The sequence below is a fragment of the Dendropsophus ebraccatus genome, chromosome 4 (genome assembly GCF_027789765.1).
Source record: "Dendropsophus ebraccatus isolate aDenEbr1 chromosome 4, aDenEbr1.pat, whole genome shotgun sequence".
Lineage (NCBI taxonomy): Eukaryota > Metazoa > Chordata > Amphibia > Anura > Hylidae > Dendropsophus > Dendropsophus ebraccatus.
In genome coordinates, this window is record NC_091457.1 from 88,890,869 (window position 1) to 88,912,943 (window position 22,075).

Genomic DNA, 22,075 nt, shown 5'->3' on the forward strand with positions numbered 1-22,075 from the left:
GGTAGAACAGTTTTATGAACCTGAAGCTGTTTATTCTATAGACAGATGTCTAGGAATTCTATGGACTGCAAAGATCCCACCGTAGCTGTCATAAAGCAGTAGTAGCAAATAATGGTATTAAGGGCGGGGGGAGCAGATACTTTTTTTTATGAAGCCTATACATTCATTGAAGAATTGTTACACTCGGGTCTTCTTTGTCTTGTATTATCTAGTTGTTTTTTTTTTGTAACAAACAAGGAACCGTATGGGATATCTGAAAGGGAGAAAGTACTTATTTCAGTCAAAAAGTTTACATGGTAGAAATGGGTTGTCCTCACCCATCTGCGACTATTTGTATGATGATGTAAATGTGCTCCTGGAACAGACTTTTATTTGGCCTGTAAATTTATTACTATTAGTAGCATTAATTGGGTTTCGGAATCACTGACCAGTATATCACCTTTGTCCATTACAGGACATAGCTGAGCATTTAATTAGCAGGTGAGACAGGCAATTCATTACATTTGGACAAGGATAGGTACAGTAACACACTTTAATCTTAAACCCAAGGGAGGAGGAGGTAAATGCTGGATAATCAGACTTTCCAAATTATCAGACTGAGGGGAGAGAAATAGATAATTGAGAAGTCACTTCATGAGCTGTAGCAAATGAAGATGTACAGTAACAATTCTGTGCATAATTTCCTCTAATTGCAGCATTTTTAGAGGCCTGGGTGGATTTCAGGTTTTGATGTAAAATTGGTTTCTCCAAAAACTCAAAGGGGATATGTATTTTGTGTCCCATTGTGACCAATCACAACTCAGCTTTCAATATGCCAGAGCAGTTTGAGAAATGAAAGCTGAGCTGTGATTGGTTGCTATAGGAAAGCTTTTTTTCCTTAGATTGATAAATCCAGGCCATAGCATTATGTCCTGTACAGGTTCTGATTGGGTGGTACATGACACAGAGATTTTCTCTATGGTTGTCCTTGGCATTCGCCTGTCTTGTACCATCCTTCAGGCATAACACACAGTGACACAGAGATGACGCAATAGACTTCAGATAAAGACGTCAGTAAAGTGGATTATTATTTTTTTGATTGGCACAGTCACTGATTTCAGCCTGGGTGCTGTCCGAGTCCTGTTATATATGGAGCTGATATCTGTATGATTAATTTGATCTAAGATCAGAAAGACTATGGAACTTCTTGTCTTATGGTGGAGTGATAGTGGATTCCTTGATCCAGTTCAAGGTGGTCCTGGATGCCTTTCTTGAAAAATGTCATAGTACCAGTTATGGTTACTAACTTTGGTTACTGGAGGGGGAATATATTGATTATACTGGATGCCTTATTTCCGTGATGGCGAACCTATGACACATGTGTGAGCACTGACACGCCTAGCCATATTTCCTGACACATGGCCGCATACTGATAAGTATGCGGCCACATGCCAAGAAGGACTTTGGCATAGCTCTGGCGGCGCCACAATTTCAGCAGCCTCAGCCTCTGGCAGTGCTCCCTGGCCTGGCTTGCCCATGTACCCCGCCCCACATATTGCCGGATGCGTGCTCTATGTCACAGGCACTTTTTGTGGATTGGATGCGTGCACTGCAGCCTGCCGTAGTATCGCCACGCTCCTTTGCACCTACCCAAGCAGAGCATTTCCTTCTCAAGAACTGGCCGGACCAGACCATTCTGCAAGTCACTAAGTATGTGGGGGTGGGGGAGAGGTTTCTGACCAGTGTAATGGGAGCTGTGATGGTAATTCCTCTTTCTTGTTTAGTGATTATAACAGAAGCCAGTGATAGTGACTCATGGAATTATAATAAACAGCACTGGGGCGCACAACTCATAACACCCCCCACCCCTCGCCTCGGACATCACACATACCATGCAGATCTTTCTAATTTGCATAAAAGTACATGTAGTGGGATATCCTGCCATAATAAAGAGGTGCATGATACTTTCCAATCCAGGAAGCAGTTACCTTAGTGGTGGACTGTGCTGCTACTATGGTAGAGATGCTACTTGCCCCAGTCACTGTAATGGGGAGTTCCTAAGTAGATGCTGTATGGGGGCATCTCAGGATGCAGTTGCTGTTTGGGGGGGTATTTATGCAAAACAATGTATGGAGGAATCCATAAATGGGGGCATTGAATGTTGTTATTATATAGGAGCTTCTATGGCTGGCACTGAATGAGTATTTGTGACAGACACTGAATAGGAGGCATCAGAATGGACACATCTTTTATGGGGTATCTTTAGTAGCAAGGTGTGAGCATTGGGTAGCCTGGGAGTGTTGAGTGGTGAAGGGATGAGCACTGGGGGTATATGCTTTTGTTATTTAAACTATAAGTATTGTAAAATTATGTTTTTATTTTGTTGAAGTGACACACCACCTGTTTTATGCTCCTTTTTTTTTTGCCGAATTTGCCAAATCAAACTTAAAAGCTTGCCCATCACTGCCTTATTTGGAGTTGAATTGGACTTTTCTCCCCCAGTTTGGGCCAGTTGGTATCTTCCCTTATAAGGTTTTTTTCTCTCCTCTGGACCGATTTCAGTACAGAGAGTAGTAGAGAGCATCACTCACTCTGGATGACCTGTCCTGTCCTGCATTACATAAACAACCCATTGGTCTGAATAGGCAGTGTGTAATGCTGACACTAGAAGGAAATTGAACATTGCCATGTTCCCTAACATCTGATAGCTGGGGGTCCCAGCAGAGGACACTATGTGATCAGCTTATTGCCGAAGGACCTTTCTCATAAGTAGGCATTATGCAAAGTCGAGAAATTTTTACATGTACATCTACATTTTTATTTTTCGTATTAAAATTTAGGGCCATAACCAAGATTAAAAATGCAAATAATTACACAATATTTTTAAAGAAAATCTCTCAGAAGCCCGCTATGGCTGAACATTAAAACATGGAAGAGACATAAGGGAGGGAGAAGAAGAAATAACCAATACATGTTAAAAATATCTGTTTTTGAAATGTAATAAAATAATAAAATTTGAAATGAATCCCAGACCATCAGTTTGGCCGGTCTGACTTGGCATAGAAGTCCCTGAATGACTTCTATGGATAAAGCTGAGTCCCATGCTCCCATGTTTTAAGTTGTGTCAGTTTCCTATACATTGCTCATTAATATAAGCACCCCCTTCCTAGAAATATCAACGTCTGCATATTAATTAGGTAATTAAAGGTAATTTACATAATCCTCTGAAAGAATATACATTGTGCATCGGCTTCACCGGCTTCACATCATTAACAGGCTTAAACTGGTCATTTAAATTAACCAGGGATTCACCGATGGGCTTAATGTCCTATTGGGTTAGTGCTTATACAAAACACAACAATATGATGTATGCACCATTTTTCCCCATTACCACATGAAATCCATTCCCCACCTGCCAGCACCAAAGATGTCAGAGGGATAGGCATGGCATTAAAAAGCTATTAATAAACACACATCATTGAAAGGTACTGACAGAGAGAGGTGACATTTTAGGGACAAAAATGATGGTTCATGAGTCAAGTGGTGAAGGTTAAGATTGAAGAGGTAAACATTAACATGGAAGATTGATGGCAGAAAAAGATAAACTGGTCTATCTAGACTACCCTTATTTTTCAGTTTTTTGTTTGTGTATCTTAGGTTAGCTATAGTATATGTTTATCCTTGGCATAATTACATTTAGTTACTAAAGATTTACCAGCCACGTCTGCTGGAAATTTGTTCCAAAAATTTACTACTCTTTCGGTAAAGTAATATTCTCCTATTTTGCTGATCTTATCTATCTATCTATCTATCTATCTATCTATCTATCTATCTATCTATCTATCTATCTGAAGAATGATCACATTTCCTGAATCCTTTTGAATGGGTAGACTTGCCTTATATATTGTTATTGTTATCAAATATGTGGTCTCAAGTACAGTATGTAGGTGTCATAAAGGAGAAAAGCATTCAGGGGGTTCAGCAGACTGGGACCTCCCCACAACCCTTGGAAATCTGAGGGTATTTTTTTGGTCTTCTTGTGCTCTGTGCCGGCCATAGGATCCCTGCTCTGCTATTCTCCTGGTCACAGGCTCACATTCAGTTCTTTAACATCTAAGAACAGGCAACACAGCAGTGTTATTGCATTGTGCCACCTGTACCAGATGCTGACTTTACAGGTCAAATGTGGCCTTTCAGCTGCTTCACTCAGTGGGACCAGGGTTAGGTGAGTATAAGTATAAGGAAATACTTTTACCTAAATGAAAGGAGTGGTGGACATTTTTTGTGTGGGGAAAATGCTGATTTTTTTTACTACTGTGTTAACGAGAATAAGAAAAAAATCTGCTTAACAAAAGGGGTAACTTTTACTGTGTGGTTCACTATTGTCATCTGGGCAACAACTATTGCCAGTGGCACAATATGGGGCACCATCCTCTTGAAACTATTATATTTTAAGACACTGTCAAGTGTTTGGACATCGTTATTTTTAAATTTCATTATGGGACATCAACAGGCACAGAATTGGGGGAATCAGCAGACTAAGGGCTTCATATCATTGGAACCAAAGATGTCTGGGTAGAAAACTCTGTAGAAGGAGGTTGTGGCTGGAAGGTGGGGTTAGAGGGTTTGGAGCTGATCATCAGATAACCCTTTTAAGGCTCTGCAATACCTACTACTTATATGGTTGGCTATTTAAAGTGGAGCATTGTTGCATTATTTTCGGTAATCCCTTACTATATGTGTAAAATATGATGCAAAGAGAAATTCCACCCAAGATTTATCATTTAGATATACATTAAGTGTGCACTCAGAATGCCAAGACTTCTTCAATAGTATAGGCCATGAGTTTTTTTTAATGTAACCAAATCCTTTTGGTACTAATTTGACATTTCTGTTATGCTGTAGAGCACAATCCATTTCAACATATACCATTAAGTGTTTCCTAAATCTAAGCAGGAAGAAAGACTATTGCAATATAGGGTCCCAAACAGATGTATACTTGTACACAAGGTAGAGACTAAATCCCTTGTTACAATTCTCTTATGACCTAGGGGGTCTAAGGACAGAACAAGGTGGCCCAGGGGTCTAGAATTTATGCAAGAACACTTTTGGAAGCTCAGAATGTGTCCTTCACTCAGACATAAGTGGAACGAGTTTAGAAACGCTGAAGGTAAAATTCTTGCAAAGCCCTTTTACAGATTTAAAATTCAGCCTGACCTTTTGAAATGAGCCTTTTATAATACCCCTTTTACTCTGTAACACAAACAGACATTTTGTCAAAATAAAGTTGCACTGAAAGTATAATGCTTTGAGCTGCCTTGAGTCTAAGCTCATTAGGTTTTATTGTAATCCCCCTCTTTGGTATCCTCACATAGACTACTTTTTTTTATTTATTTATTTATTTTATTTCCTATCCCAGCTCATGATGTTTTTACCTTGGTGAAAATAATTACGTTTAGAAAATGATTGCAAGCAATCAGCGAGACGTAGAATCCAGTGATAGATCTGTTACTTGGGTTGAAGCTACTCGGGAGATGGAAGAACAATTTCTGGTTTAAAACTCAGCATGGAACAGGTTTTTGTGACCTCTGATGGCCAGTCAGTCATTAGCTTTAATGACTTAATGTAAATTATCTTTACCAAAATGAACGTCTGGTTGCTATTGGTAACAAGTAAGTTGATTGGACAATGATTTAGAGGGGAAGGTTATCTTGAGTAACTGAAAGTAAACCATAGTCACCATACAAATGAAACCTGCACTGGGTAGAAATACATCTGGAGTCAAGCAAGACCTTGCTGGCTATCCTTAATAGTAAACCAAATGTGCATTTTTTTACTATGCTTCCTGTACACTTATTGATAATACTGGAAAAAAAAACTACTATATGAGTTACACCATACCACTTGGTACTAGTGTTGAATGAACCTGTCAAAATGTTCTGGTTCGGCAATGTTATCCGAACCTGAATGCTTGTTCTTTGATTCCTGTACCCATGTTTTCCTGGCAGCATCTAACTTGTACAAATGATGAGTGTCCATATAACGTTGCTGAACCCGAACATTTTAACAGGTTTGCTCAACACTACCTGTTACCTTTAATTCCCACACGTTAAAACAATACTTTTTTTTAGAACTATGTGTAAAATGTCCTAAAAAAGTTGCTTAACTTTTTGTGAAATTATCATTAAAACTACTGCCAATAAGTAATTTTATAGTGATTTATAAGAATAGCTGATATTTGCTAAGAAGAAACAAATGCTGCTTTCCAGTCCTGCGGGGCCACCGTGCTGAGATCCGGATACAAAGCTTTCCAGCTCCGAAGGAGTAAAGTGTGATTTTTGTAAATGTTTGTGTTGACGCATTTTGCTTGGCAAATGATGTCTGCGTCCCATGAAATCCATCTATTTATTCCTGTGACACCTACTGCTGGGATAGAACTGATCCACAACAGACTCTGTTTCAGTTAATCGTCGCCAAAAACAGCTCATGAGTCAACCAGCAGATGTTTTTTTTTCTGTTTAGGTCAAAAAGAACGTATGGGCCGGTTTAGCTTCTTTTCCAGAAGTCAGTGTCATTAAAAGGCAACAGGTTTGATCTGCTGACCTGACCAGCAGCATGAGGAAAGATGATGGACGCCATGAGAAACCTTGCATCCCCCTCTGCATTGTCGAGCCAAATCCTGGATCCCTTCCAATTTCCACACAACAGAATATCTGATTATGTGCTTGGATTTTTATATTGATTTTGTGCGCTCATTTGGAGATTTGTAGCTGAGCTCCTGCATGTGACAGGTGCCTGGTGAAGGAAGTCTCACTGGGTTATCATTTATGAATATTTACGAATAAATCAGGCTTTGATCTGTGTGAAATACGAGCGTTTAACATTACATTTCATGTTCGGGGAAACAAAAAAGAGGCAAAATGCTTGGCACCAGAAGAACCATAGATACAATGTTATCTGCATGGTGACCCAGAAGTTTTAGTTTTGCATTTTTTTTTTAATTTTTATCGGTTAAGGGCCTATTTGTTCCAGCAGGGCAGACATTCAGTAAACTGATCTCAGCATTGTAACTGACAATCATGAGACTTTTCACTAGTGTGTAGAATTTACAGGGTGATTATTCTGCTTTTTGGGTCTGGTGAGTCTTTATGGCCCTAGTTTCCAATTTTTGCTCTTCTGTCAGGTTATTCGCTCTTAAAAGTATCAATGCCCCTGAGAATCCAGATATTTATTATTAGTTATGTTTTCCATGCACTACAAATTAAGATTTTGGAGGTCTTTAATAACCTTAAGGTCCCCTTTTCTTCAGCAGCTTCACATACATTGCAGGCTTCTGGACAAGCTGTCTATAGGCTCAGTCTTTTTCTCCTCTACTGAGTGATCTTAAAGGAGAAATCAAAAACTTGAGTGTGGGCAGGGGGTGGGGGAAACCCTGTGCCCATGCAGTGCCGCACCAGAGCAATTTGTCCCACTCCCGAACTCCTCCGGATGTCTTTTTTTCACAGATTCAGTGTATATCATGACCATTTAGGAAAGGGTGGGATAAAGCCCGCTCAGCCAGTTAGTGACTGAAGCAGTGTCCCACGCCAGTCACCTACTGGCCGAGCAGGGCATCTATCAGCCAGGTCATGACATTGAAGGAGGGTAAGATGGAGAATACCGGCGAAGTTCCTGGAACGGGAAGCATCGCTGTGGGCACCAGGACCGGTAAGTATATTTTCCAGACTTTTCATTTAACTGATTATTGCTTAGGCAGGGAGGAGAAAAATTAGAGACTGTGCTATCAGGCAGCTTCTCTGATCTATGTCATTCTGAACAGAGCAATGTGCATTGTATGAAAAACGTGCATTGAAAAAATGCAGGCTGCAAAAGGGTAATGTTGCAGGGTTTTTAAGACAATGCAATAATATAATATAGAAATGCATTCAAAGGCATCAATAGCCTCTAAAATTATTTCTTTGACTCTACTGTTAATCATACCCGTTTATAAATAGTCTGTCAAGTGCAAAACTTAAGTTTGCCTTCCTGTGGCTCAAGAGCCCTTGCTTCAACTATGAGTAAGGCTGTTTTTTTTTTAATTCAGTATTTTCAGCCAGACCAGGAGAGGGTCTTAAGCTGGGTTCACACTACGTTTTTGCAGTCCATTTTTTCCATCCGTTATTTTGCAAATAACGGATGGAAAAACGGATGCAACTGTGTGCATCCGTTTTTCCATTGGATTAAAATGTCGACCACGTTTTTGTGTCCATAAAAAAAAACATATCCGTTTTGATCCGTTTTTTTTTATAATGGACATCAATGGAAAAACAGATGCACACAGTTGCATCCGTTTTCCATCCGTTTTTATCTGTTTTTTGCAAAAAATCGATGAAAAAAAAACATAGGGGGAGATTAATCAAACATGGTGTAAAGTGAAACTTGCTCAGTTGCCCCTAGCAACCAATCAGATTCCACCTTTCATTTTCCAAAGAGTCTGTGAGGAATAAAAAGGTGGAATCTGATTGGTTGCTAGGGGCAACTGAGCCAGTTTCACTTTACACCATGTTTGATAAATATCCTCCATAGTGTGAACCCAGCCTTAAACACAAAAGATCAAATCTTTCCATTATACTTTTCCTCTGTGTAGGTTCCACTCATAGCTATCAAAAATCGGATGTAAAATACTGACCAAAACACTGCCATGTGAAACCAGACCTTCTGTTATGTGTTATCCAGATGACCAATCTCATCTTTGTATATCACAAAAAAGGGAAGATTGAAGTGTCTAGACTCTGGACTATCCTTGCATGTGAGCATGTGTATGTCCCGTAAAAATTCATCTTTTGAGACTCAAAAAGGTGTCTGATCAGAAGCTGTATCTTTCAGCTTTTATCAAGCTCTAGATTTACTATAGGACTCTCACACATAAGGTTCAGTAACTTAGTTTTAGATGTGACTGTCCCTTTAATACATTTTTGTTTCCAGACTTGTAATCATTTCGGAAAGATTTTTTTTTCTACTCCTCGTCTTGTAACTTGCTTGATCAGCTAAAGTACTTCAACATATAATTTGTGTGTTTGATTTGTCTTAATTAGATTTATTTATAGGTAACTGATCATTTCGTCAACTGTCTGAAATTAGAGATGACAGTTAACTCTTTGCATCCAAGTCCCTTCCCGTGTCACCGAGTATCAGCTGTCAATTAGAATAGCCAGTCCAGAGGAAAGCCACTCACAGTGATAATACAAGTCTACACATTTGAGCCAGAAAAGAAGGGAAACAGAGTCCATTCTATCTTTTATTATTTTACTGAGCTTTATTTTTATATACCTGACACAAAGTGGCCACTCCTGTTTTATATAATTTTTTTTACTAGAAAAAGCACCCCACCGTGCCCAGGTGTAAAGTAAATCAGCCATAATTCTGTGGTGGAACTTTCCACTGCGGAATCCCGCCTGTCTCAGTGTCCCATAGCCTGTCTTTGGGAGAGCTTGTGCTCTTTCCCTGCCCCGGCTCTCCACTCAAAGAAGTGACATATTACTTCTATGAGCGGAGAGTGGCAGCAGCGTCGGAGCCCGCAACCTCCCATAGAGAAGCAGTGCCACACTGAGGCAGATGGGATTCCGCAGCGGAGAGTATGTTCCACTTATTTACTCAGTATAAACATACCCTAAAAGCTAATCTCTGACTGGTTTCTGTTGGCCATTGATGTCAAACTGCGGCTCCCAAGCTCTTTCACAACTACATTTCCCTTCATTCCTGGACAGCCAAAGCCGCCAGTTTGACATCCATGCTAAAGACATGTTTGATAGTGGCCACCAAAAGCTGTCAAGTTGGAAGTTTTGGATACCGTAGAAATATGGATCCTCTGCAGATCCTGTGATAATGGCTGATAACAGAGAACATCAGCGAGTGATTGCTATGTACATCCAACAAGGTTGGGACTCTTACAGAAGTCTCCCTGGACACACAATGGTGGAGATTTATACTGGTGTAAAGTAGAATTGTCTAAGTTGCCCCTAGCAACCAGTACGATTCCACCTTTCATTCCTCACAGATTCTTTGAAAAAAGAAAGGTGGAATCTGAGTGGTTGCTAGGGGCAACTAAGCCAATTGTACTTTACACCAGTTTGATAAATCTCCCCAATGTTCTCACAAACCAAATTTGGGTCCAAATAGTTCAGTTGTTTGGATGATTATGGCAAACAGACAGGAAGGCAGACATTAACCTTTATAATATAGATGATGATAATGATGATAAATTATTATTATTATTTGTGCATATAAGTAGTGTGGACAGCCAGGTTTGTGGCTGATTTTCCGGTATTTCTTCTGACAAGAATAGTGTTGCAGACCGGTATTTACTTGTTGTTAAAATTACCTAAAGCTCAACAAACCGCATTAAAGTCAGTAAGGTCGATGAGGATTCCCTCTGATGTGTACAGTATACAGTAGCTGTCATGGCTCAGTTATCAATAATCAAGACGCTAGTGTGAACACAGCCTGAGAATATTATATTATTTGCTATTTTTATAATTGTTAATCATCTAAAATGAGGGGAGCTCTCATTCCCAGACCCTCATCATTACTATTTTTATTTTATCACATTATTATAATCATATTTTATTTATATTATCATTAATTTTTTGCATTAGCTTTTATATGACTTTTTGTTCTTTAGTATAATATTCTATTAAATTGTTATGAAGAATAATTCTTCATCATAAGGCTCATCAGTGTATGAACACGAGGCCGCTCATCCCTGTAGCCTTACTGCCTGGGCGTTCGATATCTGTTATATAAAGGCACTCACCCAGCCCTGCCATATCAGTGATGTAATATGTTTATATATCCAAATGTCACCAGTGCTGATTGTACGAGATGGGGGGAAAAAATGTACTTGCTCAGCAAACCGGGCTCTGGGCTAAAATGTAAGCGTGAAATCTGTGGTTTATTTTTATAATAATGTTTACTGCCGTTTAATGACCCTGAAAAGGTTCCATACTCAGAGGCTCTGTGTCTCCAAACAGGAGTGTATTACTCTTACTACAAACCTTTGCTAAATAGCTATGAGCGTCAGAGAACTATTTACATTCTAATCACTCAGCCCTGCCAGCATTGTTCTGTGGGCACATTAACTCTTTGTTATAAGTGGTGTTTTATCCTTACAGGAGGGGTTGTCTGCTATGGATAGATCAGTTCTGTTAGAAGGGTCCTCAAAAAAATCTGCTTATCACTGTGCTGGGACCCCATAGTAGCAATCAGGTGTAATCTGTAGAGAAACCTGAAACCTGTTAATTTTCCTCGCAGTGCATTGCCTTTTTCATCTAATAGTCCTACAGAGCAAGATAGTACTCATTGTAGCTGATTTCCAGCAAAATGAAAACTTGTTCCTGGGCTAGGGCTGGTGTAAAAACAATAAACATACTATACTCACCTCCTCCAGTCCCCTGCAATTGTCACACCCATGCTCCCAGTTCTCTGTTGGTCTCTACTTCTTTAGGTTGAATGCTGTCCCAACCCCACAGGACATGCCTATACAGCCAAACAGTGGCTGAAGTGGTGTCCTAGCGGAGACCCGTATGAATCTAGACCAGCAGGGGACCGGAAGCATCTGTGTGGCAGCTGTGAGCGACTGGAGGAGGAGATGAGTACAGTATAATTACTTTATGTTTACATCATCTCCAGCTCTGAAAATTTTTGTTTTGGCCAAACAACCAGCACTGCTGGTTTCGTCACACTGGAGGCGGGTGTTGGCCTATTCATATAAAAAACTTAAAGCGCTGTACCTGATTGTACATACACTTTAAAATTCATTTTTCTCTTTAGCCTGATTCTGGCTGTTTAACCCCTTAAATGCCATAGCCAATAGAAATCACTGCATCTAGGTTATGCAGAGGAGGAGACTCCCTTTTCAACCCATTGGCGCTTCATGATATCATTATGGGACACTGATTGGTTGCCATGGTGGATGAGGGCCTAACAAAGCCCCCCAGGCCTGCCAATGCCATGTACATGTCAGTTTAGTTGCTGACTGACAATAATGCATTAGTACACTGAGTTCCCTTATGTCTCAACATAGTAGTAAAAAAAAAAAAAACTAGCCCTATTGACAGGTGCAAAGTGCTCCTGAACATCCACTAATAGCACACATACATCTATTTAGGTGCAGGTCACTGTGTTAAAAAAAAAATACACCTAAAGAATATGGTATTGTTGCAGTTGTAACAACCGGAATAATAAAGGCATGTGAATGGCTTACAAATGCAGAAAACAACAATAGTATTACTTTGGTTTCCTATTCTCCCACTAATTAAATTTATGATTTCTTTTTACCAAAATGACTATCATATGTATACATAAAGGGAAAAATATTATTTAATTATTTATTTATTTATTTATTTATTTTTGCAACATATTAGCTATTTCTTCTCTCTGTTGTAAAGCATAGTAAAACATCATCCTGAAGGCCCAAAATAGGCCAGGCCTATAGGGCAAACAATTACTGAATGTTGTATATCAATCTATCTCAGTATTTGGATTCAAAAATAAGGAAGTGCACTTTAGCCAGAGAAACAGCTGTGTGTCTGTGTGGAGAAAAAAAGTTCTGTAAAAAAAATTAACCTGGAATGGCTGCCATTTTAAGCAGGAGCTTATTTATCCCACCCTGTTAGGGATCAGTGACAAAATGGCCGCTCTACTGAGTTCCAATCATTGTGGACTTGTTTTTCGTCTTTTTAAAAAATATAAAGAAATAAGAGCTTTGTTTTCCTCTTTAAGCCAAGATCTGTAATCCGTAAACACTTGTAAGGTCTTAAAATTCTTCCTGAGAGCGACGCGGTCACCACACCACATTCTCGGGTCTTAGTTGACTCCTTGCCTGTTTCCTGCCCATTTGCACTCAGCATTGGTTTGATAATGACAGGTCTAATAACAGTTTTCTTTTCTCCATGTTGATATGTCGCTCCCATAAAGATTTTTTTATGAATATTTTGAGGGTTAAATCCTAATCTTGAAGGTTTTGCAGATCCGCTAGTCAGTCTCCTTAAAATTTAATATACCTCGTTAATGCTTACTTGCAAACACTGAAGGATTTTTACGATTATAATCATGTGTTACAGCACCTAGTACTGTTCCTAAGCAGCATACTAATCAGCTTAATGAGATATTACTGCACTTTTTGTTGACTAAGGCAAAATCCTTTTTATTGTTGGAAAGCTTGTCCTTTTATTTTTATTCAAAACATTATCATGTTTTATTGTATGCCAGAGACGGTCTGTGGGCTCTGCAAATAACAGTGATAAGTTTTATATTTCATTTGTATATTAAGTGCTGGATGTGTGTATATTAACTGCTCAATGTGGTCGAGGCTATGAAGGACAATGTACCGTTTCTCTGGCTTTATTTAGGAAATTAAGTACATTTTGGCAACACAAAAACATCCTATTATAGGTGGCATTAACTTGGTGTGGTGTAGTATATTGTAGATAGTAAAATATATATATTATCAACATACTGTATTACGTGGCAGTATCAAGCTAGACCAGTCACAAACTCCAAACATATGACCTTTCACTGGGTGTTCGGGAAGGGAACAGTAAATATGCCCCTAAATCTGCCTTCTGGGAAGTTTTGTTGACATTCCTGAGTGGATCACTGGGTAGGGATCAAATGGCATATGAATGGGCACTCATAGTTGGACGGTATATGTATTGACCACCTCCACCTCCACCGACCCATAAGGTCAACAACTCTGTTAATGTAGACTATTTTTAATGAAAACATAATTGTAGGAAACATTCTGTAAAATTCTGTGACTGACATGACTGTTATCACAAAAAATGTTATTAAGCTTATCTATTTATACATGACCTCTCATTTTTGCATGAGCCTGACTGCTTGAAAGAAGAAGGGTAGTAAAATACTGATATACTGAATTATGTAGTTACTTTTTTTAAATATGTTAAACTAGTCACAGTATTAGGCTATGTTTACACAAAGTATATTTTGAATAAATCAAGGCCGTTGTTGCAAAGTGCAACACCGGCCATGATTAATTCAAAATATACATTACATTGAAGTCAATGAGATCCCGTCCAGAGTGTATAACATAGTATACACTCTGGCCGGCAGTCCTAGGAACCGCAGGGAAAACTGACATGTCATTTTTTTGCGGCCGCTATTCATTGAATAGCACCCACATCCCAATTCAACAGACATGAAGTACCGGCCGGAATAAACCACTGACACTGGCCGTACTGTGACACGGCTGAGTCACAGAATGGCCGGTGTCATACAGCATGTGAACCCAGCCTAATACTGGAAGTCATTGGTATTGTACCGATTTCATCTGTTTGACTACTACTGTGCATCACCAATTTTTACATTCTATTTTCTCACATCAATGTTTGAGTTCCCTTGCGCACTCAAATACATTAATGTAACACTCACCCTGTGCTTTTTGTTTATTATAGGGATGGAGGAAGCTAGTTTGTGCCTTGGAGTTTCTTCTGCAGTGCCTGACGTTGACACCCACCTCAATAACTCTTTGCTTAATGGCCAGTATTCAATGAGTCAAAAGCTTCATCAGATCACATCCCAGCTTAGTCACGCCTTCCCAGAACTGCAAAACCGTCAAAAAACTGAGGACAAGTCTGCAGCACCCATTGACGAAAAAAGTCATGTGTCAATGACAAGTCAACCAATCAGCAGTCAGATGGCCTTGTTAGCCAACCAACTGAATCGAGAAGTTGATAGTGGTCTTAATGGAAGAGTAGATCTTCAACAGTTTCTAAATGGACAAAACCTTGGGATCATGTCCCAAATGAGTGATATTGAGGATGATGCAAGAAAAAATAGAAAGTACCCTTGTCCACTTTGTGGCAAACGTTTCCGTTTTAATAGCATTTTATCTCTACACATGCGTACTCACACTGGTGAAAAACCCTTTAAATGTCCATATTGTGACCATAGAGCAGCCCAGAAAGGTAACCTGAAGATTCATCTACGTACTCACAAACTTGGTAATCTTGGCAAGGGACGAGGGAGGGTGAGAGAAGAAAACCGCCTTTTGCATGAATTGGAGGAAAGAGCAATACTGAGAGACAAACAAATGAAAAGCAGCCTTCTTCAACCTCGACTTGATGTGAAACCACAACAGCAGCACTTACAGCAATCTCCGTTATCTAATTGTCATATCTCCGTGCAACCTAATCACAGTACGTCTGATGTTTCCAGCAAGGCACCTTCTCCCAAACCTTCTGTCGTTCAAGAAGAAGCAATAGCTCCCACAACTGGATTCAGGTGCACTTTTTGCAAAGGAAAGTTTAAGAAAAGAGAGGAACTTGATAGACATATCAGAATATTGCACAAACCTTACAAGTGCACTCTTTGCGATTTTGCTGCTTCTCAAGAGGAAGAATTGATTAGTCATGTTGAGAAAGCTCACATTACAGCTGAGTCTGTACAAGGTCAAGGATCAAGTGGAAATGGAGAACAGTCAGTCAACGAGTTCCGCTGTGAGGTGTGTGGACAGATCTTCAGTCAAGCTTGGTTCTTGAAAGGCCACATGCGAAAACACAAGGATTCTTTTGAGCACTGTTGTCAAATTTGTGGAAGACGGTTCAAGGAGCCTTGGTTCTTGAAGAACCATATGAAAGTTCACCTGAACAAACTGTCAATAAAGAATAAATCTCCCAGTGAGGCCGAGGTGCCAGTGTCCATGAGTAGTGTTTCTCAAGAATCCCATGCAAATCTCTACTCGAGATATATATCATGTTTGCAAAGTGGCTTCATGCCATCTGAAAAAGCAAGCTTGAGTGAACATGGTCACATCTACAACAAAGGAGACTTGAAAGACAAGGAAGTTCTTGGTAAGCTGCTGTCACCAATTGCTAGCTTGGCCCATAACATGTCTGAAAGCGATAAGCATTCTTTGCTTGGTTCTCTCAACCTAGTGCCTCCCTTGAAATCAAGCTGCATAGAACGATTACAAGCTGCAGCCAAGGCTGCTGAGATGGATCCTGTAAACAGCTACCAAGCCTGGCAACTAATGGCCAGAGGAATGGCTATGGAGCACAGCTTCCTGTCTAAAGAGCAACAGATCCAGCGTAACCATGAAGATTCCCTTACAAATGCTGGAGTCCTGTTTGACAAAGAAAAGAGGGAGTATGTGATTGTGGGACCAGATGGCTCTAAACAGAAAATGCAATCTGATTTAGTTCATGGCTCAAAAATTTGCAGTCAGAGAGATGCACCATCCAAACTTGAACTTTTAGAAAGCACTAGAGACTTCTTGTCACATGGCCTAAACCAGGGCCTTGACTACAACATGCACGGGTCCGTAAAAGATAAGCCGACTGAATGCCCTGACTGTGGTAGAGTCTTCAGGACCTATCACCAGGTTGTTGTACACTCACGAGTTCACAAAAGAGATAGAAAGACAGAAGAAGAGACAATTCATATGAACCTCGAAGACCGTCGGGGATCAGGGAGTGATCAAGAATCTCAGTCCATGAGCCGATCTACCACTCCTGGATCATCTAACATCACTGAAGAGAGCGGAACAGGTGGTGCCCTTTCCCAAGCAGGGAGCGCACAGGAAGATAGTCCGCACCCGTCATCACCCTCTTCTTCAGGTAATGAATATACCTATTGTAATGTACAATTGCTTGTAGCATAATACAAAACCTTCTGTAAATTATTAGGAAATCACAATTCTATTAATTTACAGAATTAGGATAATCATGGCTACTTTCTTCTAAAAACAGCACCTCACCAATACACAGGTTGTGTCTGGTATTTCAGTTCAGAATCATTCACTTTGTTATAGCTCTGCTGCAATACCAGACACAGCCTATAGACAGATGAGGCGCTGTTCATTTGAAAAATGTAGCCATGTGTTTCTTATCTTGTATAACTTATGAAAACATGTAAAAATAACAAATTAGGACATGCCCAACTTAAATATACTATATCAATTCTTTATAATTCTTTATGTTTTTGTTCTCTGATGGTAATAAAGACACACAAATTCTCATTTTAGAGACAACACTAGTGTTGCCTTTATTGACAGGTATCTTTACAGCAGTCCATACATTTAATGGCACCAGATGCTTTATAAATGTATTAACCCCTTCATGTTTACAATACGTATATATACCTTACTACTGCTGATGCCCTGTGCAGTAGGAATGTATATACATGTTCCTGACTGTGAATTGGGTTTTAATGTGTGCAGGGCTGCTTCAGTGTGACACAGTGTCCCAGGAGCTGGGGATAATGACAGGTAGCCGTGAACGCGCAGCAATCATGGCGACTGACAGAAGAAGTAATGCTGCAGGGTTATCTATCACTTTTCCTTACGACCGGGGGTATAATATTTACCTCTGTCATGTCGGATCAGCAATCTTCTCATAGAGTCTGCCCTCAGGTAGATAGGCAGATTGTCAATAATACTGATCAATTCTATGCATAGCATTGACCAGTATATGTAATCTAATGATTGTATATATAAATCCCGTAAGGGAGCTTTTAACCCCTTAACGACAATGGACGTAAAGCAGGGGCGTAGCTGCGGGTTCAGCCTAGGGGGGGCGAGTGAGTCTCAGTGGGCCCCCAACCGATTATGTTACCCATAGGGAACCTCAGTAGATGACAATGCTTTCCAAATAATAAAGGGAATATTCTGCTACATTACTCATAGTGAACAGGGACTGAGAACAGTGGAAAAGACTTTCTACATTTCACAAATATAACCATGTAAAAATTAAAGGGGTTATCCAGCATTACAAATACATAGCTGTCTTTTTCCAGAAACAGCGCCACTCTCCTCCAAAGCTTGGATGTGGTAGTGCAGCTCAGTTCTACTAAAAGAGAATGGAACCAAGTTGTAATACCACAAACAACATAGAGGAAGCTATGGCGGTATTTCTGTTTTCTAATTGGCCATCCATCCATTCTTCTAACTCTTTATCTCATACCTATCTGTCTAATATCTATTGGGCAGCATGAGGACTACACCATAGCTGATGGTCAATGACCAAATAGGCAACATCCAAAGGGTATACCCGCAGTACCACTAGAGTAAATGTATAGTACAAATGCTGGGTAATAACAATAAATAGTCCCATGGAGTTCAAGACAATTATACTAAATAATCTATATACAAAAAAGCCAGACTACTGCAACATAACTAAATGGAATACAGTGGTGCCTTGGATTACGAGCATAATTCGTTCCAGGACAGGGCTTGTAATCCAAATCCACTCTTAAACCAAAGCAAAACTTCCCATAAGAAATCACTGAAATGCAAACAATTGGTTCCCCCCAAAAAATATAATGATTTTTTTTATTCTGAATAGCATGTAAAACAAATGAAACAAAGATTTAGAAAATGCTGGATATGTTATAAATTCCATTACTGTATAGCAATCGGCATGTGGTGTATAATGTATAGTAACTGCATTAACCTGAAAAAACATCAGCTGTTTGTAGATACAGGATGGAACTGCAGATCCTCATAATGGCTGAGTGTGAGTGCAGGCACAGTATAGCAGCAGTGTGTATAGCTGAGTGTGAGTGCAGGCAGATTATAGCAGGAATGGAGAGGATGGGAAACACAAGGACTGACAGAGACTGCAGGGAGCATGAAGAAATGAGCAGGGCAGATGTGGGCACAGTATAGCAGCACTCTCTGTCCGGGGAGAGAGGGGTTACAGCTATGGAGAGATTACCACTACGGTCCTGTCCCCTGATGTAAGCCCCAGCCTGAAGTGGATTTGCTAAGATTTGGAAGGTGAGGGAGACTTCCTGGGTCAGAGTACAGTGCTCTAGATCACCCTGCATTAATTGGCAAAATCTTCAGTGGGCCCCCTGCCTGTGTGGGCCCGGGAGCGGCTGCCCCCTCTGCCCCCACCAAATTACGCTACTGACATAAAGGTATGCCAAGAAAGCCATGGCCCAGATGACACATAGCATACATATACATAATGGTCTGCAGGGGCTCTATGAAGCAAGCCAAGGAGCTGAGTTCTCTTAATAGAGAGTGAGGACCAGCTATCTCCACTAACCCCTGCAGTGCTGCCATTGCAATGATCAGTGTTAGTCAATGTAATGCATGCATGTTATAGTCCACTAGGGGGACTTAAAAAGTGTAAAAAAAAAAAAAAATTAAATATGCCAAAGCCCCTCTCTGAATAAAAGTTGAAATCCACCCATTCTATAAAGAAAACACATAAAAAGAATAAAATAAATAAACATTATATCTCATAGCATGCGCTATTGTTTAATCTAATAAAATAAATCAATGTTGTTTCTACACAGTGAGCAGTTTAAAAAAAAAAAAACAGTAAAAAAACGCCAGGATTGCTCATATTTTATTACATTTTATATTAAAAATATAAAGTGATAAATATGCCCGATATATGCAAATATGGTACTAACAAAAACTAGAGGTCATGAAGCAAAAAAGGATGCCCATACAGCCCTGTAGGTGAAAAAATAAAAGTTTTATAGGAGTCGCAATAGCACAATTTTAAATAAACTTGTTTGCAAAAAAACAACAAATTTTACTGTTAAAAAAAAATAGTAAAACATTAGAAAATTTATAAGTAAGCACATTTCTTTACTCAGACTGACCTATAGAATAAATATATCATGTCAGTGAAAAAAACAAGCCTCACATGGCTGTGTAGATGGAAAAATAAAAGTTATAGCTCTTAGGCTATTTTTACACGATGTTATATTTCAGTAAAGAACGGACGCTGATTGCAATGGAATCAACGTCCGTCTTTTACTGCAGGGGCGGCATTGCACTGAAGTCAATGCAGTGCCACCTGCTGTATTCACACATCGTTGCTATGCAACGAACGCTGTTAAACCAAGTGTGAGCATAGCCTAAGAAGGTGAGAAGTTAAAAACAAAAATGGTAAATTGAAAATTGTCGCGACCATCAAGGTCATTTTAGGTTCTGTCCTTAAGGGTTAAAAAAAGTTTTTAAAAACATGGCAAACCCCCGCCAATAAAAGTTGAAATCACCCCTTTCCCATTTTACAAATAAAAATATGTAAAAATTTTAAAAAGAAACATATTTTATATTGTAGCATGTGTAATTGTCCGATCTGGATTACTTTTTTTTTATTATATAAAAGAGAAATTTTTTTTATAAAAACCAATCAAAAACTCCCATTTGCACCAATATGTCATCAATAAAAAAAATATAAATCGCAAAATAAAACGTTATAGCTTTAAGAAAGCGAGGAGGAGAAAACTGTTTCATTGTAACCTGGGCATCCATGCATTAATGACCTTTAGTCATAAAGGGGTTAAGGAGCAACATAACCAATCTTGTTGGGGATACACTTAAAACATTGTCCGACTACAGCCCTAATTTAGCTCAGGAAACAAATCTTGCCATTAAAGGGGTATTCCAGCTCCTATAACAGGAATTCCAGCTCCTAAAACAGGATTGAGGATGTGTGCGATCACAGAGGGTCCAACCTTAGTTCTCCGTTCTCAGATTTTTTAACCCCATATTCATATTTATAGAAGCCATTTGATTTGTTCTTAGCCTGGAAACTTGCTTTTTTCATCCATAATTATACGTGACTTCTTTCAAACACTTCCTGTGAATCCTTAAGGCACTGATAACCTACAGACAGACGATGATATTGAGGTAATGTATATGCGGTGTTAATAGCTTGCCATCTATGTCACTGTAAAAGTAAGCGCTAAGAACCTTTTAAAGAGTCCTCCAGGCATCATGAACACAAACAGATGGTTGGTAATTTACTGTGCAATATGTAGTCTCCGACCAGTGTGGGAGTCTGTCCAATGTTACTGGAGAATCTATACTATGGATTGTGTACAGTGACTGTTCCTGATCACTGCTGTCTTTGGCATATCTGTAAAAGGGGGAGAAGAAAAGCTTTTTACTAATACTGTAATCATCCTGCAGACCTAACAAGAGAGGAAATCAAGATATAACACAATAACCTGTTACTATTAGCAACATTGATTTCTGCAATCAGGCATTTAGTCTGGAAAATAAGAGAGTTTGAGAAATCTCAAGGCAATGCGTGACTGGTGATAAAGGGTTGACGCGGCCTGCCGGAGAGACGCGGGGCTCCTACGGTATTCTACTACTAGTCTAATAGAAGTAACACGTGCATACAAAAGTTATAACAGACTCATGCATTATTCATTCATCTATCTCATATCTATATAGCTCATAAGGTTGAAAAGACATAGGTCCATCATGTCCATAAAAATCACTCGTAGCTCCAAATAAGCAACTAAATTTATGATTAATAAATCTAGTAACCATAGCTTGTATTATTACTTTTAAGAAAGGTATTTAGGCCCTACTTCAACTTGTTCAACAAATGAACCATCACAACACGTGCCTAAAGGTCCTATTACACAAAGCGATTTTCAACGATTAACAATCGCAAAGGAGCGTTTTTGGGAACAACCTAAAATCGTTCGCCATAAGGCGGCTATGTTCACACAACGTCCTAAGGATATGTTCACACAACGTCAAAAATATTGAAAAGACGGCCGATTTTCATATTTGAAAAAGCATCCTTTTTGGCCGCGATTTAACTGACTGAATTGGCAATGCATTGGAGTCAATGAGAAGACGGACGTCCAATGCACACAATGTATTGAATAACGGACGCTTTTGCCGCGGGCATCAAAATAATGTACATGATCATTATTTTCGGACGTCTTTTGAAAACAGCAGACGTTTTTTATCAGCAGTTCACACACAGTTTTTCTTTTGTCACCATTCTTTCTCCGTTTTTACTATTAAATTCAATGGACTTTTCAATTAAGCCGCATCCAAAGTCCAATTAGTAATCCCAAACTAAAATAATGTGCAAACACCAGTCACTGCACTAAGGGGAGGCCAGACACATAATAACGTCTGTTATTTTAGACTCAAAATAACGGACGTCATTTTAAACGGAGCTCAAAAGACATTGTGTGAACATAAAGAAAAAAGGAATCTGCTTTTTGCGGTTAAAAATACGTCCGTTTTTGCATCATTTTAATATGCTTGACTAAATTGCATTGAAGTCTATAGAATAACGGACGTCTTTTTCACACATTGTAT

General features: G+C 39.4%; 1 protein-coding gene across 6 annotated transcripts in view; it reads left to right on the forward strand.

Moving 5' to 3' along the window:
- Positions 1-22,075, forward strand: part of ZNF536 (zinc finger protein 536) — a 724,961-nt gene that overhangs the window by 394,839 nt on the left and 308,047 nt on the right. For all 6 annotated transcript variants that reach the window (XM_069966233.1, XM_069966232.1, XM_069966231.1 and 3 more), the window contains one exon: positions 14,433-16,595. In XM_069966233.1, the coding sequence (XP_069822334.1) occupies positions 14,435-16,595 (2,161 nt within the window). In that variant the 5' untranslated portion in view covers positions 14,433-14,434. The remainder of the gene's footprint in view (positions 1-14,432; positions 16,596-22,075) is intronic.